Source organism: Takifugu rubripes, chromosome 9, assembly GCF_901000725.2.
Source record: "Takifugu rubripes chromosome 9, fTakRub1.2, whole genome shotgun sequence".
NCBI lineage: Eukaryota > Metazoa > Chordata > Actinopteri > Tetraodontiformes > Tetraodontidae > Takifugu > Takifugu rubripes.
In genome coordinates this window covers 6,949,364-6,973,625 of record NC_042293.1, presented here as the reverse complement: position 1 = coordinate 6,973,625, position 24,262 = coordinate 6,949,364, and the positions used below count along the sequence as shown (strand labels likewise).

Here is a 24,262-nt window from a genome sequence, read left to right as displayed (position 1 = left end):
AATTACTCAGACCTATAGAGAGCAGCTCATATTGCCTCACACTCAAGGTTATGAACAAAGTGAGATTCTTTCTGATCCAAGCTTAATGACCTTGAGCTTTCAAAGGTCAAAGCCAAACCCTCTGGTATCTAGAACATCACCAAACTTTAATCATCTCTTACTTGGCCCATTGTCAACAATCCCTGAAAATCTAATTCAAATCCTTTCATAACTTTTTGAGTCATTTCGTTAAGAAAAAGGCAGCTGCCTCCTCCCTGCCAGAGGAAAAGATGAAGAAAGTCAAATTCTGCTATTTTCCACTCATATACTCAATCCAATGCATATCAATTAAGGTTGATCTTTAATTAAAACACAATGTAATTAATTATAGGTCTATATTATAACTTCACCTGCAAGCCTGTGTGCATTTATCTGGACGAATAAGCTCCACAATATGACATAAGATGAGGCAGCACTTCAACCAGCGAGTGATTTAATTTTATGTTTCTTTATAAAACCAGATATCTGCAGTGAAGTGAAGTGAAGTGAATGAAGCCGCTGTCATGAATGGAGCTGCCGTGGAGGCAGGACAGCCCAGGCAGCGGTGGGGAAGTCAGGGGAGGTTCCCAGGTTCCATCCAGCCGGCCAGCTAAGCTAGCCAGTTAGCTGCAGGAAAACCATCCATCGCGTCAACAAAACGAAGCTAACCATTCGCTTCCTTAGACGCCAACAATGGATTTGAAGCATATCTTGTCGAAACTTGAAAACAGCAGCGAGGAGGACGCCGAAACGCTCCTGCAGCAGTTTAATCGGGAGGTGAGTCGCGGCTCTGCGCCTTTTTACCTCAACCCAAACAACCGCTGCTGCTAGCTGGAGCTAGCGAACCAGTTAGCTCCGACTGAGCTAACAAACTGGTAGCCTAAGATTCTCCACTCTTAACATTAGATATCACACGCTATCCGATGGATGTTCGTCTGGAAGCATATTAGGGGAAATCTGTGATACTTTGCCGTAAAGCTTTGATGAGATTTGCGACGCTTCTGCTGTCCAAGATAGCTTCTCCATGTAAACACTCACTACTAAACTTGATTTCATGTTTGTGTTTTCATCTTTGGACCTTGAACAGAGATGATTTGTTGCTTCATATGTTGTCGGAATTCGAAGCTTCTTGTCCACAATAAGCATGTTATCCGTTTCAGAACAGCCGCACCTTTACTTTTGAGAAAAACGAAGAAACCCTGCGCAGTGTAAGTACGGCTCAGCTGACCAGATGTTCTTTGGTCATCAAGGGGTCCCAGATGTGACAGATGCTATTTATAACATCTCTGCCCTGTGTCATTTCAGAAGCTGTGTCAGAGTGTTTTGACAATCCTCCAGAGGCGGGTGCGGCCCAGATACCAGAGAACATGTCTGGAGACCCTCCGAATCCTGTCCAGAGACAAGCGCGTGCTCGCACCTGTCGCCACCAAGGACGGCATGCTCCTCCTGGGAGGGCTGGCAAGGCTGCACGGTGGACACAACGGAGATGACAACCAAAACAGTACTCATGAAGATGACCGGTCGGAGGACGAGCAGAAGGTGGTGGTGGAGGCTCTAAAGTGCCTGTGCAATGTGGTTTACAACAGCCCCGAAGCCCAGCAGGTCAGTGTGGACGTGCAGCTGGCGCACGGTCTGTGCGCCAGTCTGAGCGCGGCCCGCACGTGGCACCACGAGGTGGGCCTGTTCACGCTGCGCCTCGTATTCCTGCTGTCTGCGCTGAGATCTGACGTCAGAGGGGTGATGAAGAGGGAGTGGCACGCAGTACGACTGTTGTCGGAAGTGCTGGAGCACACCTTGGATGTTCGCTGGGTTGGACCTCATGAGGCTGCCAGTCCCGACCCCCAAGCCTCGCCCATGCCTGCAGATGACAATGAGCGAGCAATGGAAACCCTCAAGGCCTTGTTCAACCTCACGCTGTCTTCCACCGGTGGTGATGTAAGTGTGTCGTAAAACACACAACAGCGAAATGATACAAACATGGTGTCCGTTGGTTCTGTGCCGTCTCTGTCAGCCATGTGCTGCGCATGATTCAGACTTTGACACCTGTTCTCATCTCACTTGCTTTCTCATGGGCTGTGATTTCTCACCGCCTAAACCGTTAAAGATCTCGGGATTTGTGTCACTTTCGCAGGAAGACGACCGCCAGTTCCGAGTGATCGCTGCCATCCTTCGTCATCTTTTGATGCTGAAGACTGAGACGGAGGAGAAAACGGAGGAAGCACACAGGTAAGAGGTCTAGGCTCACTCTTTTGCGACGCTCCTCCTCCACATGAGGAACTCCGCTTGTCGGATAGCCGCCGCCGCATCTTCTCCTCCTGCTAATTTCATGCAGGAATGCCGAGAATTTGTGGTCGCAGAATGAAATCTAAACGAGTCATGTGCAAGTGATTGATGTTTCTCTTGACCCGGTGACTTGGTGGCTGGTAATAAAACTGCTTCAGTCAGTCTGAGTGAGAACGTTTACGGGTTGAGGCCCTTTTAAAGTTTGCCTGAGCCCGTTCACTGACATGATGCAGCCTTAAACATCACTGAAATTGATTTCATTGGTCCGCAGTGTGACAACAGCAGATGCTGGTTTTCGGACCGTGAGCAGTTTGTGAGCAAGTTACAGGTTTTTATATTCGACAGCTGTTGGTGTTTTCAACGTGTGCTGCATCGCGTGGACTCTGATTGAGAGATCGACCTGATATTACATCTCAATATCACAAATTTATTTAAAGGGTCTGCTGGTGGATTGTGTAGAAGAGCTTTCAAAGTGAAAGAGTCACACTGCATAAGTCACATTAAAGTTCCTGTCCCCCTCTGAAACGAGGAGAACTAACAGGTTCTTCAGTCTCCAGAATCTTTCTTGGTTAATGTGTTGAGAAACTGGGTCCAAGAGCCTGATATTAATGCAGTTAAGGGTTTTTGTTTTCAGCCATGCTGTCAACCTGCTGAATAACCTGCCTGTGCCCTGCCTGGATGTGCTGATCGATGTTCCTGTGCAGGGAGGACAGGAGAAATATGGTGGGAAAAATATGGATGCGATCCAGAAGCTTCTGGACTTCATGGAGAAAAGAATCGACAAGGTGAAGTCCGAATCCGCAGCGGCGTGCCGCATCGTTGACGGGCTGTGATTGAGCATTTGTTCATCAGTGCTACGTGTGATGTCACCACACTTCCTGAAAGTCTAGCATGTGCATTCAGAACAGATGCTTTTTGAGAAATTCCCCATCCGATATGTGAAAGACTACATTTGTTTGGTTGTGTGCAGGGCTCAAACTACAAAGAGGGTTTGACTCCAGTGCTGAGCCTGCTGACTGAAGGCTCCAGATGCCACAGGGAGATCCGTCGATACATCAAAGCTCAGGTAAGTTGAGGTGACCAAGGATGGGACGTTTTGGGTCATTTCTACCCTGAAAAGGGGGCTCCGACATGAAAAGACGAGCCTGAAGGAAGCAAACGTGCATCAGTCGAACTATCTGCACCTGCAGGTACTTCCACCACTGAAGGACGTGAAGATCAGGCCAGAGGTGGGCTCCACCCTGAGGAACAAGCTGGTCCGCCTGATGACGCATGTCGACATGGGCGTGAAACAGACGGCTGCAGAGTTCCTCTTCGTCCTGTGTAAAGAAAGCGGTGAGGTGGGGGGCACGTCCCTGGGTTTGGCCCGTCGGGCTCGCCGGTTCACCCCTTGTTTTAATTGTTGCCTTTTGATGATGTCATCGTGCAGTCGACAACCTGTTGAAATACACCGGGTACGGAAACGCCGCGGGACTCCTGGTGGCCCGAGGACTCCTGGCAGGAGGGCGAGGAGAGACTCAGTACTCTGAAGACGAGGACTCGGACACGGAGGAATACAAATCTGCAAAACCCTTGTAGGTGCTCCCCACGTGTCCATCGCGTTCGTGCACTTCGGGGACATGTCGCAGTGTCGTAACAAGCGCGTTCTCCTGCTTGTTCCAGCATCAACCCCATCACCGGTCACATAGAAGAGCCGATGCCAAACCCCATCGAGGAGATGACGGAGGACCAGAAGGAGTACGAAGCCGAGAAGCTCGCCAACATGTTTGACAAGTTGTCAAGGTAAATACAGATGAGAAATCTAAATCATGCCATTAAGAACGGGCGCAACATCAACCGTATCGGATCCCATACGTCCACTGAGGCCTCGTCTCACTGCTGCACCTGGTGTAAATGGATTGATTTTTGATGATAGCTGATTAAAGGACTCATCATTATTATTATTTTAGTTGCCAATTACAGGTGAAAACATCTGCTATAAGTATCGGCCCTTAATTAAATCTCACCTCGTCTCCCTCCTAAATGGGACATAGCAACCGCTAACGTGCCGTCACAAACCCGCCACCAGCAGTCCAGTTATTTGTTTGACATACCTGCCGGTGGGGACCCCCGGCTCCAAATAGACTCAATTGGGCAAATTCCTTCAATGGTTCCTCTCTGCGCCTGTCCTCACTGTGGAGCCACATCCAGGGCATGCTGCCAGCGGGCGTTTCAGATTTTTGCCGCAGGTTTTGGGATGATTGCATTTACACGACATGTTATTTCCCGACAGAGAAAAGCAAAAATGAAGAAATGATAAAGTTTTGTTTTGGTTTTTTTGCCTAGCATTTCGCCTGTCTTTTCCTCTCCTGGCCAAATTATCCATATTAATTATTGTCTCCCTGCTGTATTTTTGTTGACCTTTCAGCGGCTCACGTTAGTTGAGCCTGTACAAAGGTGCGAGCGCGCTCGCTCCCTGCCAACCCTTTCATCCAACCAAGAATCTGACACCGCTTCAATTAGGCCCAGACTTGCAGCACGCCGCAGCATTCAGCCAGAGAACTGAAGCTGCCGGCACGCCACCGCGCCGTCATTATAACCACACCGTTAATTATCACCTAATTGGCACACAGTCAGTCCTGAGTCTTTTATGTGTCGCATTCAAGGTTTTAATAACTTGTTTTCTGCTGACTTTATCCCTTTCATCCCGGGGAGTCGGTCTTTGGTCAGACAGGAAGTGGACGGTGACAGAGGACAAAGAAATTTAGCTGGAATGCGGTTGAAGAGGAGAGGGAGGAAGACTCACGGGCCAACATTGTTGAAGCAGAGAGGGTTAAGCTGTAATGAGGAGCGTGTGTCCAGAAGAGGAAGATTCCTTTTTTTTTTCTTTTTTTTTGCAGCTGCACCCTCTTTCTTCTCTTCCTCACCAAAGGAGATGTGATGATGATGGAGAGCTTCTTCCTCAGAGAAGACTCTAAGGAGATGATTCAGAGACTTGCAAGAATGTGCTCTCCTAACTGGTTAACTGCTCCTCCAATTAGGAGATATTTTGCATCCCACCCATTAGTCGCAGTCCTTTAGAAATGCTGACAGGAGGGTTTATTTAGTTTTTATTTAGTTTTGTTAATAGTTCGTGTGATGACTACGACATTATAATCTCGTTTGTCTGCGTCATTCCTCTCCCGAGCTAAAGCTCCTCATCTCTGCTCCTCTACAGCTCGTCAAACTTAGATTTTTCCCTGGCAAAGTTCAAATTAATTGCGGGAATCAGAAGGAATTACAGACATTTGTGTTTAAACCTCCTTTCAAATGAATGCAAATGGCTCCTTTTTAAAATCTCCGATGGATAATTCTCTGATAAATCATCTTAAGGGGGGGGGGAGCGGTGACTCGGTGCAGGGATAATTGGATTAGGATGAAGGGCCTGCTAGGTCTTTGAGGTGATTAGTCTGAGCGCTGATCCTGTAATTAAACTGCCAGAGGAGAGGAGGGTGAAGATGGCCAGACTGGGCCTGCTGTCCATGAAGGGGAGTGGGGGGTTGGAGTGAGGGTCCTCAAGCTCAGGATGTATGAGAGTAAAGATGTTCCGCTGAAAGGCCTCTTCAGACTCTCCTGCTACAAAAGCTCCTGAACTGGGCGGCGGATTTGTCCTTTAAACGTGTTTACTTTGAAATATGGCCTTGACCTCCAGTTTAGTCATCATCGTGGTTTCAGTCATGTGCTTTTTGCGCATCTTTTTTAAGATAAATCGATCCCTCGATGCCCTTTGTGTCCGCAGGCAGAACGTGATCCGACCGATGAGCGTGAGACCCGACGGAACGTTGGCGCCCCTGGAGGAGACGCTGCGTGTTCCCGAGGACCACTCAGGATCGGACTCGGACTAGAACGCTGCACAGGGGAGGGCGACAAGTTCCACGTGGAGCTGCGCTTCTAAGGCCACGTCCCGTTTCGGGGGGGTGGGGGGTCTTTTATTCTCGGTAGAGAACCGGGTGCAAGAATCTTGATACTCTCACAATAAACCACCATTATTTGACTGAAATCGGGTGTCTCCTGTCACAGAGGGCCAAACTGTGCGTTTAAAAGTTTAATGGCTCAGCTCTGAACTGGGACGCAGCTCACGTCAGCGGAGGAAGTTTAGAGGCTCCGTTCTAAAACACGCCGACATGGAAGAAAGACACTAATGGCATCTGAAAAAAGCATAGGAGGTCTCCATGGTTACTGCTGCACCTTTATGGTTTGTTTAGTTGCCTGTTATTAGGAAACTCCTGGCACTGTCAGAGGGCAACAGTCTGGATATTTCTTCATCTTTGCTCTTGATTTGCTTTTTTTGTTGCCACCTTCTCTGTGTTGTGTTGATTAAAGCTGTAGAATAATTGCACCAGGTTGCTGGTGTGAAACCGTTGGGCCTTGGAAACCAAGTCTGCGTGTGTGTTTCCCCTCACACCAGTTTCTTTTTAGATTAGATAATCATTCCAGGTTTTTTTTATTGCTTCTTGTGTTTGTTTTTACACAGGAATGTTGTTTTAATCCACGCTACTTCTGCCAAATCAGAGCTCAGTTTTATGATCCGCTCTTTCATATTTATGATCACTGTTTTTGTGTATAAATACGATGCTGGTTTCCGATCGATCTTTTTTGTCCACTTGTCATACTTCCTGCTTTGCATTTTTAAAGTAATAAATTGTCGGTTTTTGCATGAATGAAATTTTACGTTGTGTGTGTGGAGTCACATTTTAATCCTCTCCTCTCTGCAACAGCCACTTTCTCCTTTCTCCCATTATTTTTGTATCCACCGACCCGGTGAAACAATCACGGGTTGGATCATCTACAACAGAACCGTCAAAAAAGGGAGCAAAATCAATTATTTTTTTATTAAATATCGATAAAATACAGTTGTGTTGACATAAAACATCAGCAGGTTTATAAGTGCTTTAACTTTAAATATGGCCGCTAAAGTGTTCTTGATGTTCCTAGACAGACGCACGATCACGTGAGCTCAGCTGCTGAGCGTGGACGACGCGGAACTCTTGCTGTCAGTCTCTGAGTCACTCTCTTCACCGTTGCTCCTGGCTCCGTCCCCACGGGCCTCCATCTTCCTGGGAGAATCCGTGGACCCGCTCTCGTGTGTCTGGCTGCTCAGTGACGGTGGGCTGCTAATCAGAACAGGGATGCTCTGCAGAAACGTTATTGAACAGACAGCATCAGCAAACTCCAGAGGTATTCTAGAGAACACTGGCTCACCCTGTTCCTTCGCCACATTTCCACAAAGAACAGGGGGAAAAAAGAGCCCACCTGTGTCTCCTGGGTGCTCATCAGTTCCTCGATCTCGCTGTCCCAGCCGAGCATTTCGGCAAACCTCCGCACGGTGGCCACCAGGTCGCCCAGCTCCATGTGGTCGCCTCTCCGTAGCGGCACCCTCTCAAAGGGACCCACGGCGTGGCGGTTCAAGAGAAGACGTGGAACGGTGGAGCGCACGGTGTTCACCAGGCTGGCGAACGGCTCGATCTGTAGCACGTGAGCATTTCACCTGAATGGCTGATTGAGCCGGTGTGTATATTGCTCGCTGCGTGTGTAAATATACCTGTAAGGAGGTGCCCATAATGATCAGCAGGTCGGCTTTGGGGAAATCTTTAGTGTGGAGGAAATACTTCTCAGGGAGGTCCTCTCCGAAAAACACCACGTCGGGTTTGACCGTTGCAGCGCAGAACGAGCAGAGCGGCACTTTATCGCTCATGATGGCTGCCTGTGACGGCGAGAGGAGAGAGCGTGACATCGCTGCGCCGCCACGTTCGACAGACACGGCGTCGTGGCGGGGACGCCAGTTTTACCTTCGCCTCGGCAGCAGGAAACGCAGTGTAGCACAGGTGACAGGACGCCGTGCTGAAACTGCCGTGAGCTTCCACCAGTTTGTCGTCCGGGATGCCGCAAACTGCGAAGAAAAGGCGGTCAGCGTTTTGCCCGAGCAGCAGACAAATGTCCCATCGGGCCTCACTCACGCTTCTCCAGGCCGTCGATGTTCTGCGTATACATGCGCAGCAGCAGGCCTTTGTGGTGGAGCACGCGGATGAAGTAGTGGATGTAGTTGGGCCGGTGGCTTCCCGGATACAGAGCCTTGGCCAGGGAGAAGAATGGCAGCGGGTCGTTGGAGAAGAAGTCGATGTTGAAAACGGCCTCTGGGTAGGGAATATTGTACTGCTCCAGGTTGGCATACAGGCCCGTTCCTGGAGTCCTGAGCAGTGCAGAAATAACGAGAGCGATAAAAATGCACCTACCGAGAAGGAAAAGCACAAAGATGCCAACCTGAAGTCAGGGATCCCGCTGGCTGTGCTGATTCCCGCTCCGGCCACCACCACCACATTCTTGCAGCGCCCCAGCTTCACCAGCCGGGCTACAGACGCCAGACCCCCGCGGGATCTCCCTAGAGTGGACCTGGAGCCGGAGGACCGACAAGCCTGCGCTGGGACGCTGCTGCTTGCGCTGGAAAACAGAAAACAGTGAGCGTGGTTCACGGCTCCGGGTTAATGTTTTCGGAGATTTCTGATGTCCTCAGACGACAGTTCTCACCCCAGAGCTAAACTGTTCTGTCTGCTGACGCTCATCTGGCTCAGGTCCTGCGCCAATGTGGAGTCCGTCTGCTTTTTTCGCTGTTTTCCATAAAGGCCGAACTCGGGCCCCAGGGCTTCTGCGGGGCCCGTGTGTCTGGCCTGGGAGCTGGAGCTGCGCGTGATCCTGGTGACCGTACACTGGGGGGCTTTTTTGTTCATTCCAACGCCTGCTGACAGCGAGGAGCTAAGCCTATTTTACAAAAGAAAAAAAATGCCACATTTGTGCAAAACTTGGTTGGACAAGAACACATTGGTTGGATTATTTTTCTTTCATTTCTTGTAATCAATGTCTCAACTGGCTCATTCAGGTTTTTGTTAAATGCATTTGCACCCCCCATCTTCTGTGTCCCATATTTAAAAAGCTGTTACACAGAAATCATCCCTTTCTTTTCGCTGACTTAACAAAGAGAGATGGTGTAATGTTTTAAACCTGTCAGCTGCTGAACAAAAGCTAATGGCTGCTATATATTTAGCAGCCCCTGTTTGCCCCCTCAGAAGCAACGCTAACACAGCCCACAGCTGTGGCAGCTTTACTGTTCAGGGAAAGCACCAGGAAGAGTTGACTGGGGGCGGGGGGGGCAAAAGTGAAAGGGACCGTAGATTGACTGTGTGTCAACAAACCCAGCTGGGAGAGAAAAGAGGATGCACCCCCCACCCCCCCCACACACACACACACACACAAAGTCCCCCCCAAAAAACAGGGACACAAGAGTGAAGGAGGGGTGCAGAGATGAATGATACGGAGGTGGATTTCAATAAAGGAGGAACACAGGAGGGGAAGGAGAGCTGGAGTTGGGGGGGGTCAAGAGGTGGGGGCTGCTCTCCGCTTCCATGAGCAATGATCAGAGAGAGGTGGTAGGCGAGGGGATGCAACTACATCCCATAAAACACTACGGCTTCAGAGGGCAGCGGAGAGACGAATACCGGCTACTTATCCACCCCCCAGGTGGGACGGTGGTGATGTCATCGGAACCATCCGGGCCCAGCTGAAGCTGCTCTGTTTGCTTGGTTTAAATCCCCTCTCAGATGGGAAATCGGTACTGCTGAAAAGGCCGATGCTCCCACACCCCTGCGCAGCCCACAGAACTATTAAAAACAGCAGGGGGGGCGACGGTCTCAGCTTTTGTCTGGGCTCCAAGACACTGCTGAGTACAGGCAATAAATCAGCCAAGCACTTATTAAAGGTCACACACGGATGGGCCCTCCACACTGTCAGGCCTCCTTTCAGTTAATAAATGAAACTTTGTCTTTGGAAATCATCTGTTTCTCCTCTAAACAGCAATGGTCCCACTCCTGTAATTGTGCCACACATGCTGATTCTAATGACAAATAAATCCCTGAATAAATAACAAAGGGCTTAAAAAGGACTTCAGATCCACCCTCCCCTTTAAAGCTCTTCTTCTCGTCGCTCCTCCGCGGCCAAGACGACCATCCCAATGTGTCCCAGTACTGGGACCACCAAGACTGTGGCTGCTCATGGGGAGGTTACAGTTATCTGATTACTGTTGCACAACAGCCGACACACTTCGCCGCTCACCATTACCACTTTAAAAAGGTCACTGGATAATCCCTTGATGATCAAAGAAGTTGGCATCAAAACATAAGCAGCGAGGTAAAAAAGAAGGATTTATGTAACAAATATTTAAAATCATACATCTTTGAGATCTGCACTTTGCGTCCAGGCCATAAAACGTTGGCTGTGCCTGGCATATCACATTATCTGGGTCTCAACGGAGATGTGGGTGGCTTTAACGAGGATGGCAGCCCCTGTATTTAACCCTCCACTTACATCAGAATCCAACTTTGACTTCTGCTGCTCCGCCACCGCTCCCTGACACAGGGAGGTCAGCCCAGTCGCCGTGGAAACCCGTGCTTACTTAGCTGGAGAGGCGGCCCTCACTTCTCAATCCACCTGCTCGCTAATGACAGGTCACGCTGCGCAGCATCTTTGTCGCGCTTTCAATTGGCACAAAGCAGCGAGTCCTAATTTGTGTTGGTTTATTGTGTGATCACACTGAAGAGGCGGCCGAGAGCTGATTCTTCACACTCTATAATGACTCTCATCCTTTAACTCCAACAAGGATTAAACATCATTCTACCAATGACTGTTGGTCCAATGTCTTTGTGGATTTGTCCAAAAAGGTTTTCAAAACTTTTGGCCCGAGCAGAAAAGCTCCAGTGCTGATAGAAGATGAAGGTGATAAAATATGGAATATAAAAGCTGATTCCTGAAAGGTGGAAGCTAAGACGCTGATAGAACCATATCTATCATGCTCTTTGAGGTTTCTTCCTGTTAAAGGCAGGGTCTTTTTTGCCACTGGTACTTGGAGGGGATTCAGATTCTGGGTTTCTGAAAAGCACCTAGAGAGCGATTGATGTAACAGACACTAAATAAATAAAGTTCAATTGAAAGTTCAACTAAGGTCTTTAGTTAAATGTTCAATCCAAGTCATCGTGTTTAATTTTCTCAACAAGAGTGGATGAAATGTTAAATGTTTTTAAAAGATTTTTTTTTTTATCTGAGTAAATACACACGTAAACGTAGTCGTGCCAGACCGCTATAAGAATGGCGGTCTGACACTGCCTCCTGCTGGATAAAATATATCATTACAACCGCATCCGATTAAAATGAGCGGTTAAATAAATAATCAGCTGCTTTGTTTTGTTGTTTGTTTTTTTTTAGACATAAAAATGCCGTTTGAATATAGTCCTCATCTATATCCGGGTCAGATTACACTGAATGTATTTGTATTTCACATACTTTTATGAAATATTTCTAAATGAAAAAAACCAAAAAGGTTTTACTTTTCCTGGTCAATGTTTTTGTTCTCATTTATAGCGACTTTAGATTCTCACATACCAAAGGTTAACACACACAAGGTCACCAAATCCTGTACATACTTAGAAATACCTCAATCAAGGTCGGCCACAATTATGGAGGAATAAATTAATCTGATGTAACATATCGAACACAGGCATTATGAAGACATAAAAGATAAAATAAGTAATGAAAAAAACAGCCACTAAAGCATCGTAAAATGAGTTTACTGTACTGTTTTAAATATGCTGACCTCTATTTCTGTGGATTTATGCTCAAATGCTGGAAAATTTCCAACACTTTCATTAAGACATATAGACGTGACCTTTGAACTCAGACGCAGCAGAATTAGGGCACATGAACAGCTGAAACTCTAAAAATGAAACTTCACATTAACCAGGATCGTGTTGTTAGGAAATCCTGGTTGATACCTCAAGAAAAGGGATCACCCGTATTAAATCCTTCAGTCAATTAGAAATAAGGAAAAATCAAAGAGTTTCCCTTTGCGTCCCAATTGATTGATGTTATAAGATCTGACGCTTGTGACGTAATGACCTGTCTTTACGTAAATAAATGGTAATCTAAATAAATCACACTGTGCATTAGTACATGCCCAAAACAAAGATTTGTCTCTAAATTTAAATAAAAAATTACAATAATTTCACATTACGTTTATATTGTAAAATATAACCAGCCTTGCAATAAATGAAAGGGATTTGTAATAACCAGCAGAATCTTAATTGTCTTTAGCTACCTGCCTCTCCAGAAGCCGACCTTTGCAATGCTGTGGGAGCAGTGACGATTTTGTTGAGCTGCTCCGACTGCTGCGGATCCAGCTGGGAAACTGATGCGCTACTTTGAGGCTAAACTGTGAGTTTAAAAGCGAGCAAGCGCTGCAGGTTGGCCACCATCTGTTTAGGGAGCGCTAAAGGTGGTTCATTCAGCTCAAACACAGGAACTTTGTCTTCATGCAGCCCATGCAAAGGCAATTCTAGAGGACAGAGCTCTCACTCTGCTTAGTTTTCCCGGATACTAAATAAGCGACAGTCGTTTAGGCGGGAAACATAGCTTCAGTCACGTCGTGTCTTCATTACGTCAACTAAGGAGGTCATGTGACAGCCTGCGTTTTCGTTTGTGTCTTACTGAACTGACCTTAATGACATTTTCCTAAAATGGTGATAATGGGCCAGGAATGAACCCCTTTAACTTTGGTGATGTTCTGGATTCCAGAGGCACTTTGTTGATCAAAGCCAAGGGGCTTGCAATCTACTCTGTTGTGTAACTGCATTATTTCTTACTATACCATTCAGAGGTGAGTCTCGTGTCTGTAAACATGGTGATTTTAAACCGGACGGAGGTGGCTCGACTGGTGTCCTGGTGCGGACACAACAACCTGCAGCTGAATGCTCAGAAGACAGTGGAGATGATTGTGGACTTCAGGAAAGTCACAGCCCCTTTGCCCCCCCTTGCCCTCATGGACTCCCCCATCACCATCGCGGACTCCTTCCGCTTCCTGGGCACCACCATCACCCGGGACCTTAAGTGGGAGCCAACCATCAGCTCCCTCATCAAGAAGGCCCAGCAAAGGATGTTCTTCTTACGGAAGCTGAGGAAGCTCAAACTGCCTCCCAGGATGTTGGCACAGTTTTATACGGCCATCATCGAGTCCATCCTCACCTCCTCCATCACCGTGTGGTTCGCTGGTGCCACCGCCAGGGACAGACTGAGGCTGCAGCGCGTCGTGCGCGCTGCCGAGAAGGTGATCAGCTGCAGGCTTCCATCCATCCAGGACCTGTATATCTCCAGGACCCGGAGGTGTGCAGGTCGGATCACGGCCGACCCTTCCCACCCTGGTCACGGACTGTTTTCCCCCCTCCCCTCAGGCAGGAGACTACGGTCCATTCGGACCAAAACCTCCCGCTACACGAACAGCTTCTTCCCCTCTGCCATCAGGCTGCTGAACACCAAGTGACTTATCACTTAAGCACCATGTACAGCAGCCAGTCGGACTCACGAACAATACATTACTCCTGCATAGACCTGCACTATTTCTTACCACTTACCTCTTACCACTTACTATTTATGTATATACTGTATATATGTCTTATTTTATTTTATTTATCTTATTCTAGTGTGGTCTTCTTTATGTTGAATGTCGCAGCGTCACACCATGACAAATTCCTAGTTTGTGTAATACTGTGTATTACATGAACAATGGCAATAAATCTGCTTCTGATTCTGACTGATCTGGAAGAATATCTTGTTTTTTGCTTCTTTTTTAACAGACTATTAGATACTAAACCATATAATAAAGCAACACCTCTGGTAGGTAGATATTACATAAAGTAAATTACACGCAAATAATAGTTGTCTTATTCATTAATGAAAGGGGGTGTCACCAAGAAAATACGCCTCCGTTTGAGTCGCTTATCATTCTATCAGTAAACAACGATGTTTGACCTCTTCGTGAAATAGACGATCTAAAATTCTGCGCCTGCTAGGATATAACGTCACATCCGCTTCAGGAGACGAGGGTTGTTATTTTCCCTCCCGCCAAAATTAAAATCTTTCCAAAATATTCAAACTGCATGGAATATTTCACCATGCAATGATTTATAAATTTGGGGGTCTTTTCGGTTAGCCCAAATAAACGCTATTTCGAATAAACGATTAGTTGCTATGGTTAGCACTGAAGTTAGTCTCGAATTCGTAGTTTAGACTCGTCAGTTAAGGGGGAATTTACGATTAAGACAATTGTAATAACGAGCGACTTTTAAAATAGTTTTTGGTCATTAGATGTTTAATTTGGTTACTTCTCTGTTAAATGCAGTTTACTAAGTCAATTTAAAGATCCTACATTTTTTCTTGAAGCATTCAAATATAAATTTAACTTAACATTTCTTCAAATTACTGAAACCTATTCTACTGTGTAACTACACAGGTACTAACAATAATATTCCAATTGAAGAGGATTGGGAGACGTCATAATTCTGATTTAAATCACTTGGTTGCCTATTTCAGAATATCAAAATTCTAATTCTTTATTTTCCATATTCCACACATATTCTGTGACATCTTTATTTCATTTTTGAAAATCCAATCAGTTCCTAGTACTGTAATTGATTATTTCGCATTAAAAAACTACTAAAGAAAAAGAAACATTTAAGGTTGGTTTTAAAAATGCTGCATGATCTTTTACAGCGGAAGTGACGTCTCAGACACTAACCTCAGCTCGTTAAAGAGATGCATAAAATATGGAATTATCCTTGGTTGTCAGCAATATCACCAATAATAAATAAGGTTGTTTTGATGTCCACGTATGTCATCTTATTTAAACGTAAGCAGTATATTCGAACAGCTTGTCCCTTTTGCGTGTGCGTGTGTTTTTAATGGGTGGAGACTTCGATCCTCCCCCAAAATATCGTCCAGCGCCACAACTGGTCTTCACTCTGCACCAGCAACATCTTTACGGGCCGCAGAACCTGATCAATTATTTGATTCGGTTCGTCTCGTTCCTCAGACAGGCTGCAGTACCTTGGTTCGGTTTGGTATCGTTACAAACCAAGGTAGGTGCTGCGTTGGTGCGCTGGGGAGGGTTCGGTTCGTCTAATGAGCGTCAGCCATGATAACTTCTGCAGCTCGAGTTGAGAATAAAACAAACAAGTCATATGTCTTAACCGCTTGTTTCATCGCAAATCGCTTTCGAGGTCAGCGTCGTGGTGTTAAAATGGTCCAAAAAACACTGGAAAATCGTCGACAAATTGGCCCAGAAGAGGATTAAAGTGATAGTTTGGTGTGTGACGTGTCAATGTCTCAACCAGAACAATCCGTAAATAAGCTAAGCTTAACTTGCGGCGTCCCGATGCAAAAACTCCGACCTGGGGATGAAATAAAAAGAAACTGCGCACTTATTTTTTTCTGCCCTTTTCATCTGCCTACCGGTACTCTGAAATAGGCACCTTTGAACTTCGTTCAAGCATCCTGGTTTATTGGACACGTATGTAGGGATGCTAAAGGTGAAGCTAACCGGATACAGAGACTGGTCGTGTTTGCTCATCATCGCAGCTGCTCACTGCCAGCTCATTCCACTGTTCTTTAAAAGCAACAGACAGAAGGCGATGTGATGAAAATGGTGTTGGAATGACATTTTGTGCTCGGCCGCTGGTTTTATCTGGTTTTTCAGCTCAGGAACAGACAGGTCTGCCTTGTTTGGAGGAGTTTTTTCTCGTTTATTTTCTTCGTTCTCCAACTATTGACATTTAACGCCCTCTAAAGTTTTTGCACACACGTGTAGAACAAGGTGGCGGATTGTCCTCCATGGAAAAATTGCATATCTTGGGGGGGGGGGGGGTTAAACCGCTTTAAATCGATAATTCTCCTTATGTTCTCTATTACTGTAGATAGGAGAAAGATATATGTGCTGTATCACCTGAAGCCACCAGGATGGCTCATTCACATAGTAGGATTCTTGTTTGTCTTTTGCCTGTCTCTCTCTCAAATTGTGTTTATTTAAATTGTTTTCTTTTGCTTCTCAAATGCAGACATGAGTCAGGCAGAACAGGTGCCTGAGGACATGCCTGCATACCTCAACCATGAGCCTGTAGGGACAGGTAAGCCTTTAGCCTCTGACACCCAATGTTTCTTTCTACAAAGTCATCATTTTCAGGACATGTCACCCACTTTGGTGCTGTGGAAATGGGGAATATGAAAAATGAGGATTCTGACATAGATTATCCGAGCGATACGCCGATAATTCAACAGCCAGGGTTGGTCATTGCAGTTCTAATGGTTCTCTTTTGCAGGGTTAAGGATTGACATGCTTGTTAAATTAAAATTCAAGGTTAATGTGGGGGTAGAACAAGTTCTGAGAAAAAAGTCCCAGCATGATGCTGTGTTTGTGGCCCTTTTTCTAACAACTTTCAACTGATTAAATAAAACAGTGATAGTCTAAATTAACAGCAGACAAGTAGTTTGGCAAGCACCCTTAACATATTCTAAATTATTTCTGTCTTTATCTACATAAATAAAAGTGCATGCTCAGATTATACAGGATCTCCTGTGGTGACTATAACACCTGCAGTGGCTCTGAAATCCATCTGATCCATGCTGGGATTTGATGCAACAGCATGACACTAAGGTTGTCATCCTTCTGCGCGTCAGATGTCTTTTCGGTTCCATGTGAATAGTCACAGTAGCTATGGCCCCGCTCCTTTTGACAGGGGTAGAGCGCTGATAGAAATGATCCTTTAGGCTATAATTGGGAGCATTTTACATTTTATGTTTAAAGTGATGTACATTGTGCCTTCACAACAAATAAAGGTGGAGGGGAAAAAACCTGTTTGAGTGAAATTAGACTTTTAAAACTGTATGCAGATCAGGTTTGTCGTACCACTTTTTGAAAATGCAGTTTGAGCTCGATCACTAAAAGGATCCCTAAAGGAGTTGAAGGAAGCTTAACAGCACAGCGAACCTCCGGCTGCTGGGATCACAACGGCCCCGCTGTTGTCATGAGGTTTTGGTGGCAACTGGAGTGGACGTCTGTTTCTTTGGCTGGTCTTTACATGATAGTTTATTTTTTCCCCTCTCCTTTTGAAATCAGACAACAGCAAGGACCACCCGCAGACGCAGCCCGGCATGTTGGGTCGATTCGCGGGGGGCTTGTATGGGGCCACCAAGGGAGCTATTGGAGCCACGTTCAATGGTGTGACTTGGATCGGAGGAAAGAGCCTGGACCTTACCAAGACCGCCGTCACCTCTGTCGCCGCAGTTCCAGGGATGGGCGTGGGGCTGGTGAAAGGAAGCGTGTGTGCCGTAGCTGGGGGAGTGACCGCTGTGGGGTCTGCTGTAGTCAACAAAGTTCCCATAGGAGGCGGCAAAAAAAAGGACAAGTCAGACTGATGTGAGCGAGCGGAGGCTTATGGATTTCACTGTGTTTACCTGTCGTAGTATTCATGAGTAGGAAAAGAGCAATAGAGGACTCAAATGGGGTTTTTTTGTGCACATTTTGGTGAGGGGCAGTTTTTTTTTTTTCCTCCCTTTGGTTTGTTCTTCACGATCCTTCAGAGAAACTGTTGTTCTCCCGGAGAACTTGCACAACTATTGTCTCAACTATGTGCCTGAAAATGTCTCAACAAAATGTTGGTTTCTCTTTTCTATTATAATCAAAAAACAAAACCATTCCACTCCAAGCTTACATCTGGCACAGTAGGAAAAGCTCCATTTTGCTTGCAGGACAATCTGCCGTGTAACAAATCTGCCACCGTAAACTGTAAAAAATGTGGACCACAATCATTTTTTCAGTAGTTCCTCACATTTAGCTCGGATTCCCCAAATAAACAGTCACGTCTGCTCAAAGATGTGTTTGGAGGGGGAAGAAAATGGTCACTTTTGCTGTGAATTTTAAAAAAAAATGTCTTTGTTTTTGTTTTGGGGGTTTTTGCCTTGCAGTCACATCGCCCTCTGGTGGATACCTTCAGACAGCAATGGAAGGCAACTCATGATACAAAATCAAATTAATAACAGTAAAGACACAACTTAAGTGATTTGATTTTATATGCCAGACTAAATCTATATTTTTATATATGCTATAACATGTTGCTGGTTGTTACTGTGAAGTTACCTGAGCATGTGCCAGAAGCTTTAAATCCTGTAATTGAAGTGACACTTAAGATCTCAAAGCAAAACACTCCATCCTAAGAAGGATTCTACCATCGCAGCAGTCTGATGGTTGGACCTGTTGGCTATACACTTGTGTTCAATGTTCGGAGCCTTCTGAAATGCAAAAGAAATGCTTCAGAATTTGAGAAAAACTTGTATACAAAACCTGTTTAAATAAAACAAGGTTGGGTTGTTTGTTACAGCTTTATTATAGTGTTATCACCTTTTTATTTCTGACACCTTGTAGCATCTTGAATTGCCAAATCAGTTCAGTTCACTCTGTAGACCTATAATTTTCATAGTACACAGGTTCTTCGTGTTGTCATGACAGAACTCTGAAGGTAATCTCCATAATCCCAAACTCAAGTCCTGAAAGCTCAAGATGCTTCCTTTTTCTGTCACACTTGGAGGGATTTTGACTTTATTACTTTTGTTTAAGGCGGCTTGATTGCACTGACATGGTGGTCATGTAGGGGCAGCATTCTTGGAGTCAAAGGTCTTGGCACCTCGTGCCTTGCTGCATCTGACCGAGCATGAACAGTTACAGTTTTTGTTTAATTTGATTAAATTGCTTCCTGAGGACATGCCCCATGATCAACAGCAAAATTGATTTTAAGGTCCTACATCAGGGCTGTTGCTCACGTTAGAATTATGTCTGAACATTGAGTTGGCCATTTTTCTTTTGTGCCCCGTGAATATTTAAGCCAGAATATTTCCCTCTGAGTTTAAGGTGTTTCTGGCTGCTGTAAGAAACACCTTAAACTTTTCCAAACCAATGCTCTAGGTTTTCCTCAGACATTCAAATCAAATCTATTTATATAGATTTATTATGTAAATGCTCATAATCGCTTTATATAGAGTCTCTTACAATCTAAATTGTCTCTAGGTGCTTTACAGAAACCTGTGGCCCAACCCTCAATAAGCAACAGCAGAAAGGAAAAACTCCTTTAACAACTCTCCTGTATAAGGTTAAAAATAAAAACCCTTATATTGTAGAATATTTTTTATTATTTAATTAGTCAAGGTTAGGTCTCCAAAAGCCTTTAGGTAAAAAATAAATAAATCCCCTCTCTGAATCATGTCTATCAGTTTGTGGCGTCTCATCTGATGTGGACAGGAAGTGGCACCGCGGCACCTGTGAATTGAAGATGTTGGCTGCTCTGCTCCTTTTAAGGGTGTTTTTGATCTTCAGAATACTGAAGAAACTTTAATAGATGTAAATAAGAGGATGCAATCGTTGCCAAAGTTAAGGTTGGGGCGTTCTCAATTCCAAGATGTGTCTTTGTCTACCGTTTTTGTGAAGGGGACCATGACCCTGAGGTGGATGACAGTCTGACACCAAAAGTGTTTACTGACAAAGTGACAGAGTTAACAAATCCTGTGGTCAAACAGGCCTAAAAGGTCCTCCTGACTTCATGTCATCACAGCTTATCTAGAGCAGGTCATCTAATGCTTATCCAAGTTGTGCAGCTTTAGGGAACAAACTGATCTAGGTTTGCCAAAGAATCAATTTCTGTAAACGTCATCAGGAACGCAAGTAAAAATTGTAGCTCTGTTAAAATTGTGATAAATAAAACTCCAATTCATATCATAAACTGTAAACTAGTGTATGATAATGGTGACTGAGATTTACCCCGATTATGCTGAAAATATTGTTTGTATATTAATGTGTTTGCAGACTTGTGTTTATTGCTTAAAAGGTTTTACACATTTGTTCAGGGAAATGTGACATTTTAAATTTCCTTATGTTGAGTTTTTGACCACTCAGTTATAACCATTATTGATAAAATTCTGAAAAAGGAAGAGATTTGAAAGAATCCAAAAATATAGAAATTACACAGAAATGATAACGGAACACCCCCCACAAACACACCAGTCCTTAATGTAATCAACGTTGCCATCCTCTTTTTATTTGACAGGATCACTAATGTTTCACGCCGATCTGGTTCTGAACACATGATCGAGTGGATGTTTGAGTATTCTTTGTGTGGTCTATCACCTGGTGATGAAATACAGCCTGACATGTTCCTACAGGGACAGACGTGTCCCCATATTAATAGGAATGATCACATTTTTTGGAGGTGTTTCATTGAACCTGAAATATTACATTTCAGCCCATTTTGATCAGTATTTAGTTTGAATAGTTTGAAATGAGTTTACAACCAACTCTTGTGTTTTCTTCTATGTATTTTCTTCATTATCATGCTGTCTTTGCTTTCGCCAATTTTTATTATTTTAATCTAAAAGGCAAAGCATTTCTGTTTTAAAACTCTCTTAAGAGTTTACTCTTTTTTGTTTCTAATCATTTCCATATCTATTAGGACACAGCTGAAAAAAAATCCAGAACAAAGTGATAGCCTTGAAACTTTTATTTATTATATTTTTTATGTTGAAAACATTGAATGAAATTCAATATTCAACCAACAGTCTGTGTTACTACAACATCTCTGACTGCAGTTGCTGTTGTGTCGGTCTGTAGTTCCAGCAGGATTCCTTGTAGTTGTATCTGTTCTTTTTGAGCAGTATTTTCAAACACATTTCTGTGAATTCCAACAATTTTTCAATGACACCCTGCACAGCTGCAAAATAGAATTAATGACAGAGAGATAGAGGAAAATCGGCTTTTGCTAGAATTTTGTCTGACATAACTTTGCCCTAAATTGCAGTAAAAATTAACAGAAAGATCAAAAAACTCCCTCACATAGTGTCTCAACAAAATTGCTTCAGGAAACAAATGTGATAAGACTCTTTTAGCTCATTAGATACTCACATTTTAAACATTTTCATTTATATGCTAATAACTATTGGATACTTTCTTATTCTTTTGTACTGCTTGGGGCGGACATGGTCACAGGTCCAGCAGTAACCACAACATTGCGTTCAACTGTCTTCTCTGTGGCCGTTGCTGCTGCCTCTCTCTCTGCAGAGAAACACACAAATGTGGTAAGATTGTATACATTTGTTACATTATTATAACCGTATCAGAGAAGGTGAGCTCTCACTATTGATCTTTCTGAAACAGTTTGGTTCACAGTAGCTGCCTGGAATAGCGAGACACAGTGAGGTACTGCAATGAAGGTACAGCTGTAAGAGAGAAAAGCACGTAAGTACTGCTATGCAAAACATTTTGGGGGACAATTATGGGTCATCAATAACCTGTTGGTACGTAGGTTCTGAAACGTCGTCCAAGAAGGCAAACATGTAGAAGAGGAAGCGCCTGTAGTGACCTGGGAATGGCACATCTGAGCCGACAGGAACCAGTTCTGCCGTGTAAGGGTCATCGGGATTTGGACACCTGGATAGAGGACAAATTAGTTTAGGAACTTTGGGTAAAAAGTCTTTCAAACAGTGCAATAACAATCACATTAGTTACCCATTGATCAAAATGTCCCACTGGGGATAAGTGTGAGGGTGGGGGCTTGTTGTTGTCCAACAGTGATCAAGTGTCAGGACTACAAGTGGGTCAGTCCTTTCCATGAGTTCAACTTGAACGTATACAGGTTCCCTCAGAACTTTGTGCACTGGGTAGTCGTGCGGTTCATAGAAAGAAGTGTAGGCTGCAACCACTGTGAAAGCCAAGATCATAAAGTGCATAAAAATTATTTGCAAATGCAGGAACCTTGAAAGGCTAAAAGAGACATACCTGGATCGCAACCTTTTGTGGTACATATCCCATTAGCTAACTGCATATGTACCCGGAGGGGTCCAGTGGAAGCGACTGGTAGGGGTAAAGTTCCCGGAATTAATTCTACAACCAGAGAGTGAATCGCAGTGGCTGTGTACCGACACTGGAACAATAAACTAAAAGAGAGAACTCAAGTTTGTTTTCACAGTCACAATTTTGAACAACACAGGTTCATTTGAAAGAAAAAAATGCCTTACTCGTAAGTGGTATCCCTGGTAATTTCTCCGTATTTCCCATGTTGAGTTTCAAAATATGAAAACAGAAAGTTGTCATAGACTATAACACCGGGATCTTCCTCCTGCAACAATTTTTTTTTAAATCCAGTTGCAAGATCAGAGAATATTGGTCCTCAATTTTAAAAGCAATTCCAACACTTACCCTGACTATAGTGCCACACTGACTAACAGCAAAGTAGTAGATAACAAACTCTGAGTTAGAGTCATTGGGTCCACAGTTTTCTCCATCTCCCAACAATGAGAGTGAATTAAGGTCAATGTTGGGCTGGGTGGAATATTTGGATACAACCACAATGAAGTGGCCATCTTTAGTGCACTGCAAAGTAACTGTGGAGAAAAGATGAAATATTAAAGTTTTGTTCATGAGAATCCACACTCAACAAGAGAATCCACACTTCTAAACTAATATTTTCACTGTGAAATAAATTATCTGTTGATATTGACAATGTAAGTTTTATGATGTTCTTATACATACCATGGATATGAACACTATATATGTATGTACAAAATGCCAAGAAGGGCTTTGATTGTTTTTTTGATATTTCAAATGTGAAATAAAATGTGAAATGAATGAACCACACTTTTGATCAAAGAAACCTCACCAAATATCTGTCCAATATGCTCATACCGTATATAAACTACAGAATTACTATTTTGCTTTTTTACTGAGTAATTTATAAACTCACCTGCTTTTCCAAAATAGCAACCGTAACCATCATAGCAACAGTCGATTTCTAGGCACTCAGAAGAAGAAATTTCAACTCTTCCGCACGGGACTTTACGGCTGTCTTCCACTTCGCATATGTTGTAATTAGGATTCTTTGTCACAACAGTCTGGTGATCACCCCCCGGAGATGGATCATATATAGTCTGAGGGACCTTTTGATCTACTGGAGATGTTCGAGGCTGAACCTGTTGATATGAAGGTTTCTTGGTTGCAAATGACCACGATGGATTTGAGGTTATAGGATATGGCTTCTGGGGCCTGGGATCTGTAGGCTTCTGGGGCCTGGGATCTGTAGGCTTCTGGGGCCTGGGATCTGTAGGCTTCTGGGGCCTGGGATCTGTAGGCTTCTGGGGCCTGGGATCTGAAGGCTTCTGGGGCCTGGGATCTGAAGGCTTCTGGGGCCTGGGATCTGAAGGCTTCTGGGGTCTGGGATCTAAAGGCTTCTGGGGTCTGTTTGGGTTCCACGGAAAATGAATAGGGGGTCTTTGGTTTGGAGGCGGCTGTGGTCTGGGATCTGTAGGCTTCTGGGGTCTGGGATCTGAAGGCTTCTGGGGTCTGGGATCTGAAGGCTTCTGGGGTCTGGGACCTGAAGGCTTATGGATTCCAGAGGTCCCTGGATGAGTCTGGTGTCCAGGGTGGGTCCCTGGATATGATTGCGTCTGTGGCTTTGTTAGAACAAAAGATGCTCGTGGCATAAGATTGTCACTGGATAGCTGAGCTTCTACCCCTTGGCCAACAAAGCACCCTAGCAGTGCTAGTGCCACTAAAGAAGTAGCAGTCGAGTACTTCAGCATGGTTCAAAAGCAGTTTGTCCTGATCCCCAAGTAACATTTGTGTGCAGCCACATTTATATGTGACTGCACTTTAAAAAAAAAAAAAAAAGTAAACCCCACCCTCTGGTCAACATCATCACCAATCACAGCCTGCAGTTTTAATAGCCATGCTTAGAATGGGTGTATTGTGCAGTTTTGTTTTGTTTTTTTATACATATATTCAATATGATTTGATAAGCTGAGATCTGGATGAATGTTGAAACAGTGTCAGACAAGGTTACTGGGGTGGAGGGAAGTTTGGTCATTGAAGTCACTTTAAAAGGTCTTTGTGGTCTCGTCTGGTTGTCCTTAAATATTTACTCACACAAGAAAGAGGACATTCACCTTTGTGAACTTTTTCCATTCCACTATATAGCAAACTAAATCTGTGTGTGCCTGGTAACTGCACCACAGAAGAGAGGGATGGAAATGCAGTGGCCAC

The 24,262-nt window shown here is 44.5% G+C and overlaps 4 protein-coding genes across 7 annotated transcripts; 2 read left to right on the top strand and 2 right to left on the bottom strand.

Moving 5' to 3' along the window:
- Positions 1-543: 543 nt before the first annotated feature.
- On the top strand, positions 544-6,980 carry ric8b (RIC8 guanine nucleotide exchange factor B). The gene is made up of 10 exons (XM_003967310.3): positions 544-795; positions 1,179-1,226; positions 1,324-1,953; positions 2,150-2,244; positions 2,936-3,086; positions 3,272-3,367; positions 3,492-3,636; positions 3,731-3,875; positions 3,964-4,083; positions 6,059-6,980. The coding sequence occupies exons 1-10, from the start codon at positions 712-714 to the stop codon at positions 6,162-6,164; spliced, it is 1,620 nt and encodes a 539-aa protein (XP_003967359.2). The 5' UTR covers positions 544-711; the 3' UTR covers positions 6,165-6,980.
- A 106-nt stretch (positions 6,981-7,086) lies between these two features.
- LOC101066119 (NAD-dependent protein deacetylase sirtuin-3) lies at positions 7,087-12,692 on the bottom strand. Of its 3 annotated transcripts, none has more exons than XM_029842029.1 (8): positions 12,462-12,692; positions 8,845-9,075; positions 8,581-8,757; positions 8,277-8,509; positions 8,109-8,209; positions 7,862-8,023; positions 7,573-7,785; positions 7,087-7,453 (listed from the first exon to the last, which is right to left on the bottom strand). In XM_029842029.1, the coding sequence occupies exons 2-8, from the start codon at positions 9,042-9,044 to the stop codon at positions 7,277-7,279; spliced, it is 1,263 nt and encodes a 420-aa protein (XP_029697889.1). In that variant the 5' UTR covers positions 9,045-9,075; positions 12,462-12,692; the 3' UTR covers positions 7,087-7,276. The 3 variants fall into 3 exon arrangements, with proteins under 3 accessions (XP_029697889.1, XP_011605469.1, XP_003967360.2); XM_011607167.2 differs by having other exon boundaries at positions 12,458-12,691; XM_003967311.3 differs by lacking the exon at positions 12,462-12,692 and adding an exon at positions 10,675-12,414.
- Positions 12,693-15,104: 2,412 nt separating this feature from the next.
- Positions 15,105-18,568, top strand: tmem263 (transmembrane protein 263). Of its 2 annotated transcripts, none has more exons than XM_003967288.3 (3): positions 15,105-15,269; positions 16,245-16,313; positions 17,303-18,568. In XM_003967288.3, the coding sequence occupies exons 2-3, from the start codon at positions 16,247-16,249 to the stop codon at positions 17,599-17,601; spliced, it is 366 nt and encodes a 121-aa protein (XP_003967337.1). In that variant the 5' UTR covers positions 15,105-15,269; positions 16,245-16,246; the 3' UTR covers positions 17,602-18,568. The 2 variants fall into 2 exon arrangements, with proteins under 2 accessions (XP_003967337.1, XP_011605471.1); XM_011607169.2 differs by lacking the exon at positions 15,105-15,269 and adding an exon at positions 15,293-15,901.
- Positions 18,569-20,714: 2,146 nt separating this feature from the next.
- On the bottom strand, positions 20,715-23,854 carry LOC101066347 (zona pellucida sperm-binding protein 4-like). The gene is made up of 8 exons (XM_011607171.2): positions 22,968-23,854; positions 22,424-22,608; positions 22,243-22,343; positions 22,004-22,161; positions 21,734-21,926; positions 21,517-21,655; positions 21,363-21,444; positions 20,715-21,280 (listed from the first exon to the last, which is right to left on the bottom strand). The coding sequence occupies exons 1-8, from the start codon at positions 23,800-23,802 to the stop codon at positions 21,177-21,179; spliced, it is 1,797 nt and encodes a 598-aa protein (XP_011605473.2). The 5' UTR covers positions 23,803-23,854; the 3' UTR covers positions 20,715-21,176.
- Positions 23,855-24,262: the final 408 nt, after the last annotated feature.

What these genes read in the sequence shown, in the direction of transcription:
- ric8b (XM_003967310.3), top strand. Translation starts at nt 712, where the DNA reads ATGGATTTGAAGCATATCTTGTCGAAACTTGAAAACAGCAGCGAGGAG. An exon ending in TGCAGCAGTTTAATCGGGAG is followed by an intron (nt 796 to 1,178) that starts GTGAGTCGCGGC and finishes TATCCGTTTCAG; the next exon opens with AACAGCCGCACCTTTACTTT. An exon ending in GTCGATACATCAAAGCTCAG is followed by an intron (nt 3,368 to 3,491) that starts GTAAGTTGAGGT and finishes CTGCACCTGCAG; the next exon opens with GTACTTCCACCACTGAAGGA.
- LOC101066119 (XM_003967311.3), bottom strand. An exon ending in CAGAACAGTTTAGCTCTGGG is followed by an intron (nt 8,758 to 8,844) that starts GTGAGAACTGTC and finishes TCTGTTTTCCAG; the next exon opens with CGCAAGCAGCAGCGTCCCAG. An exon ending in TTATGGGCACCTCCTTACAG is followed by an intron (nt 7,786 to 7,861) that starts GTATATTTACAC and finishes CACGTGCTACAG; the next exon opens with ATCGAGCCGTTCGCCAGCCT.
- tmem263 (XM_011607169.2), top strand. Translation starts at nt 15,844, where the DNA reads ATGACATTTTGTGCTCGGCCGCTGGTTTTATCTGGTTTTTCAGCTCAG. An exon ending in TTCAGCTCAGGAACAGACAG is followed by an intron (nt 15,902 to 16,244) that starts GTCTGCCTTGTT and finishes TCTCAAATGCAG; the next exon opens with ACATGAGTCAGGCAGAACAG. An exon ending in CCATGAGCCTGTAGGGACAG is followed by an intron (nt 16,314 to 17,302) that starts GTAAGCCTTTAG and finishes TTTTGAAATCAG; the next exon opens with ACAACAGCAAGGACCACCCG.
- LOC101066347 (XM_011607171.2), bottom strand. Translation starts at nt 23,802, where the DNA reads ATGCTGAAGTACTCGACTGCTACTTCTTTAGTGGCACTAGCACTGCTA. An exon ending in TTGCTATTTTGGAAAAGCAG is followed by an intron (nt 22,609 to 22,967) that starts GTGAGTTTATAA and finishes TTTTCTCCACAG; the next exon opens with TTACTTTGCAGTGCACTAAA. An exon ending in CAGAACCTACGTACCAACAG is followed by an intron (nt 21,445 to 21,516) that starts GTTATTGATGAC and finishes TCTCTCTTACAG; the next exon opens with CTGTACCTTCATTGCAGTAC.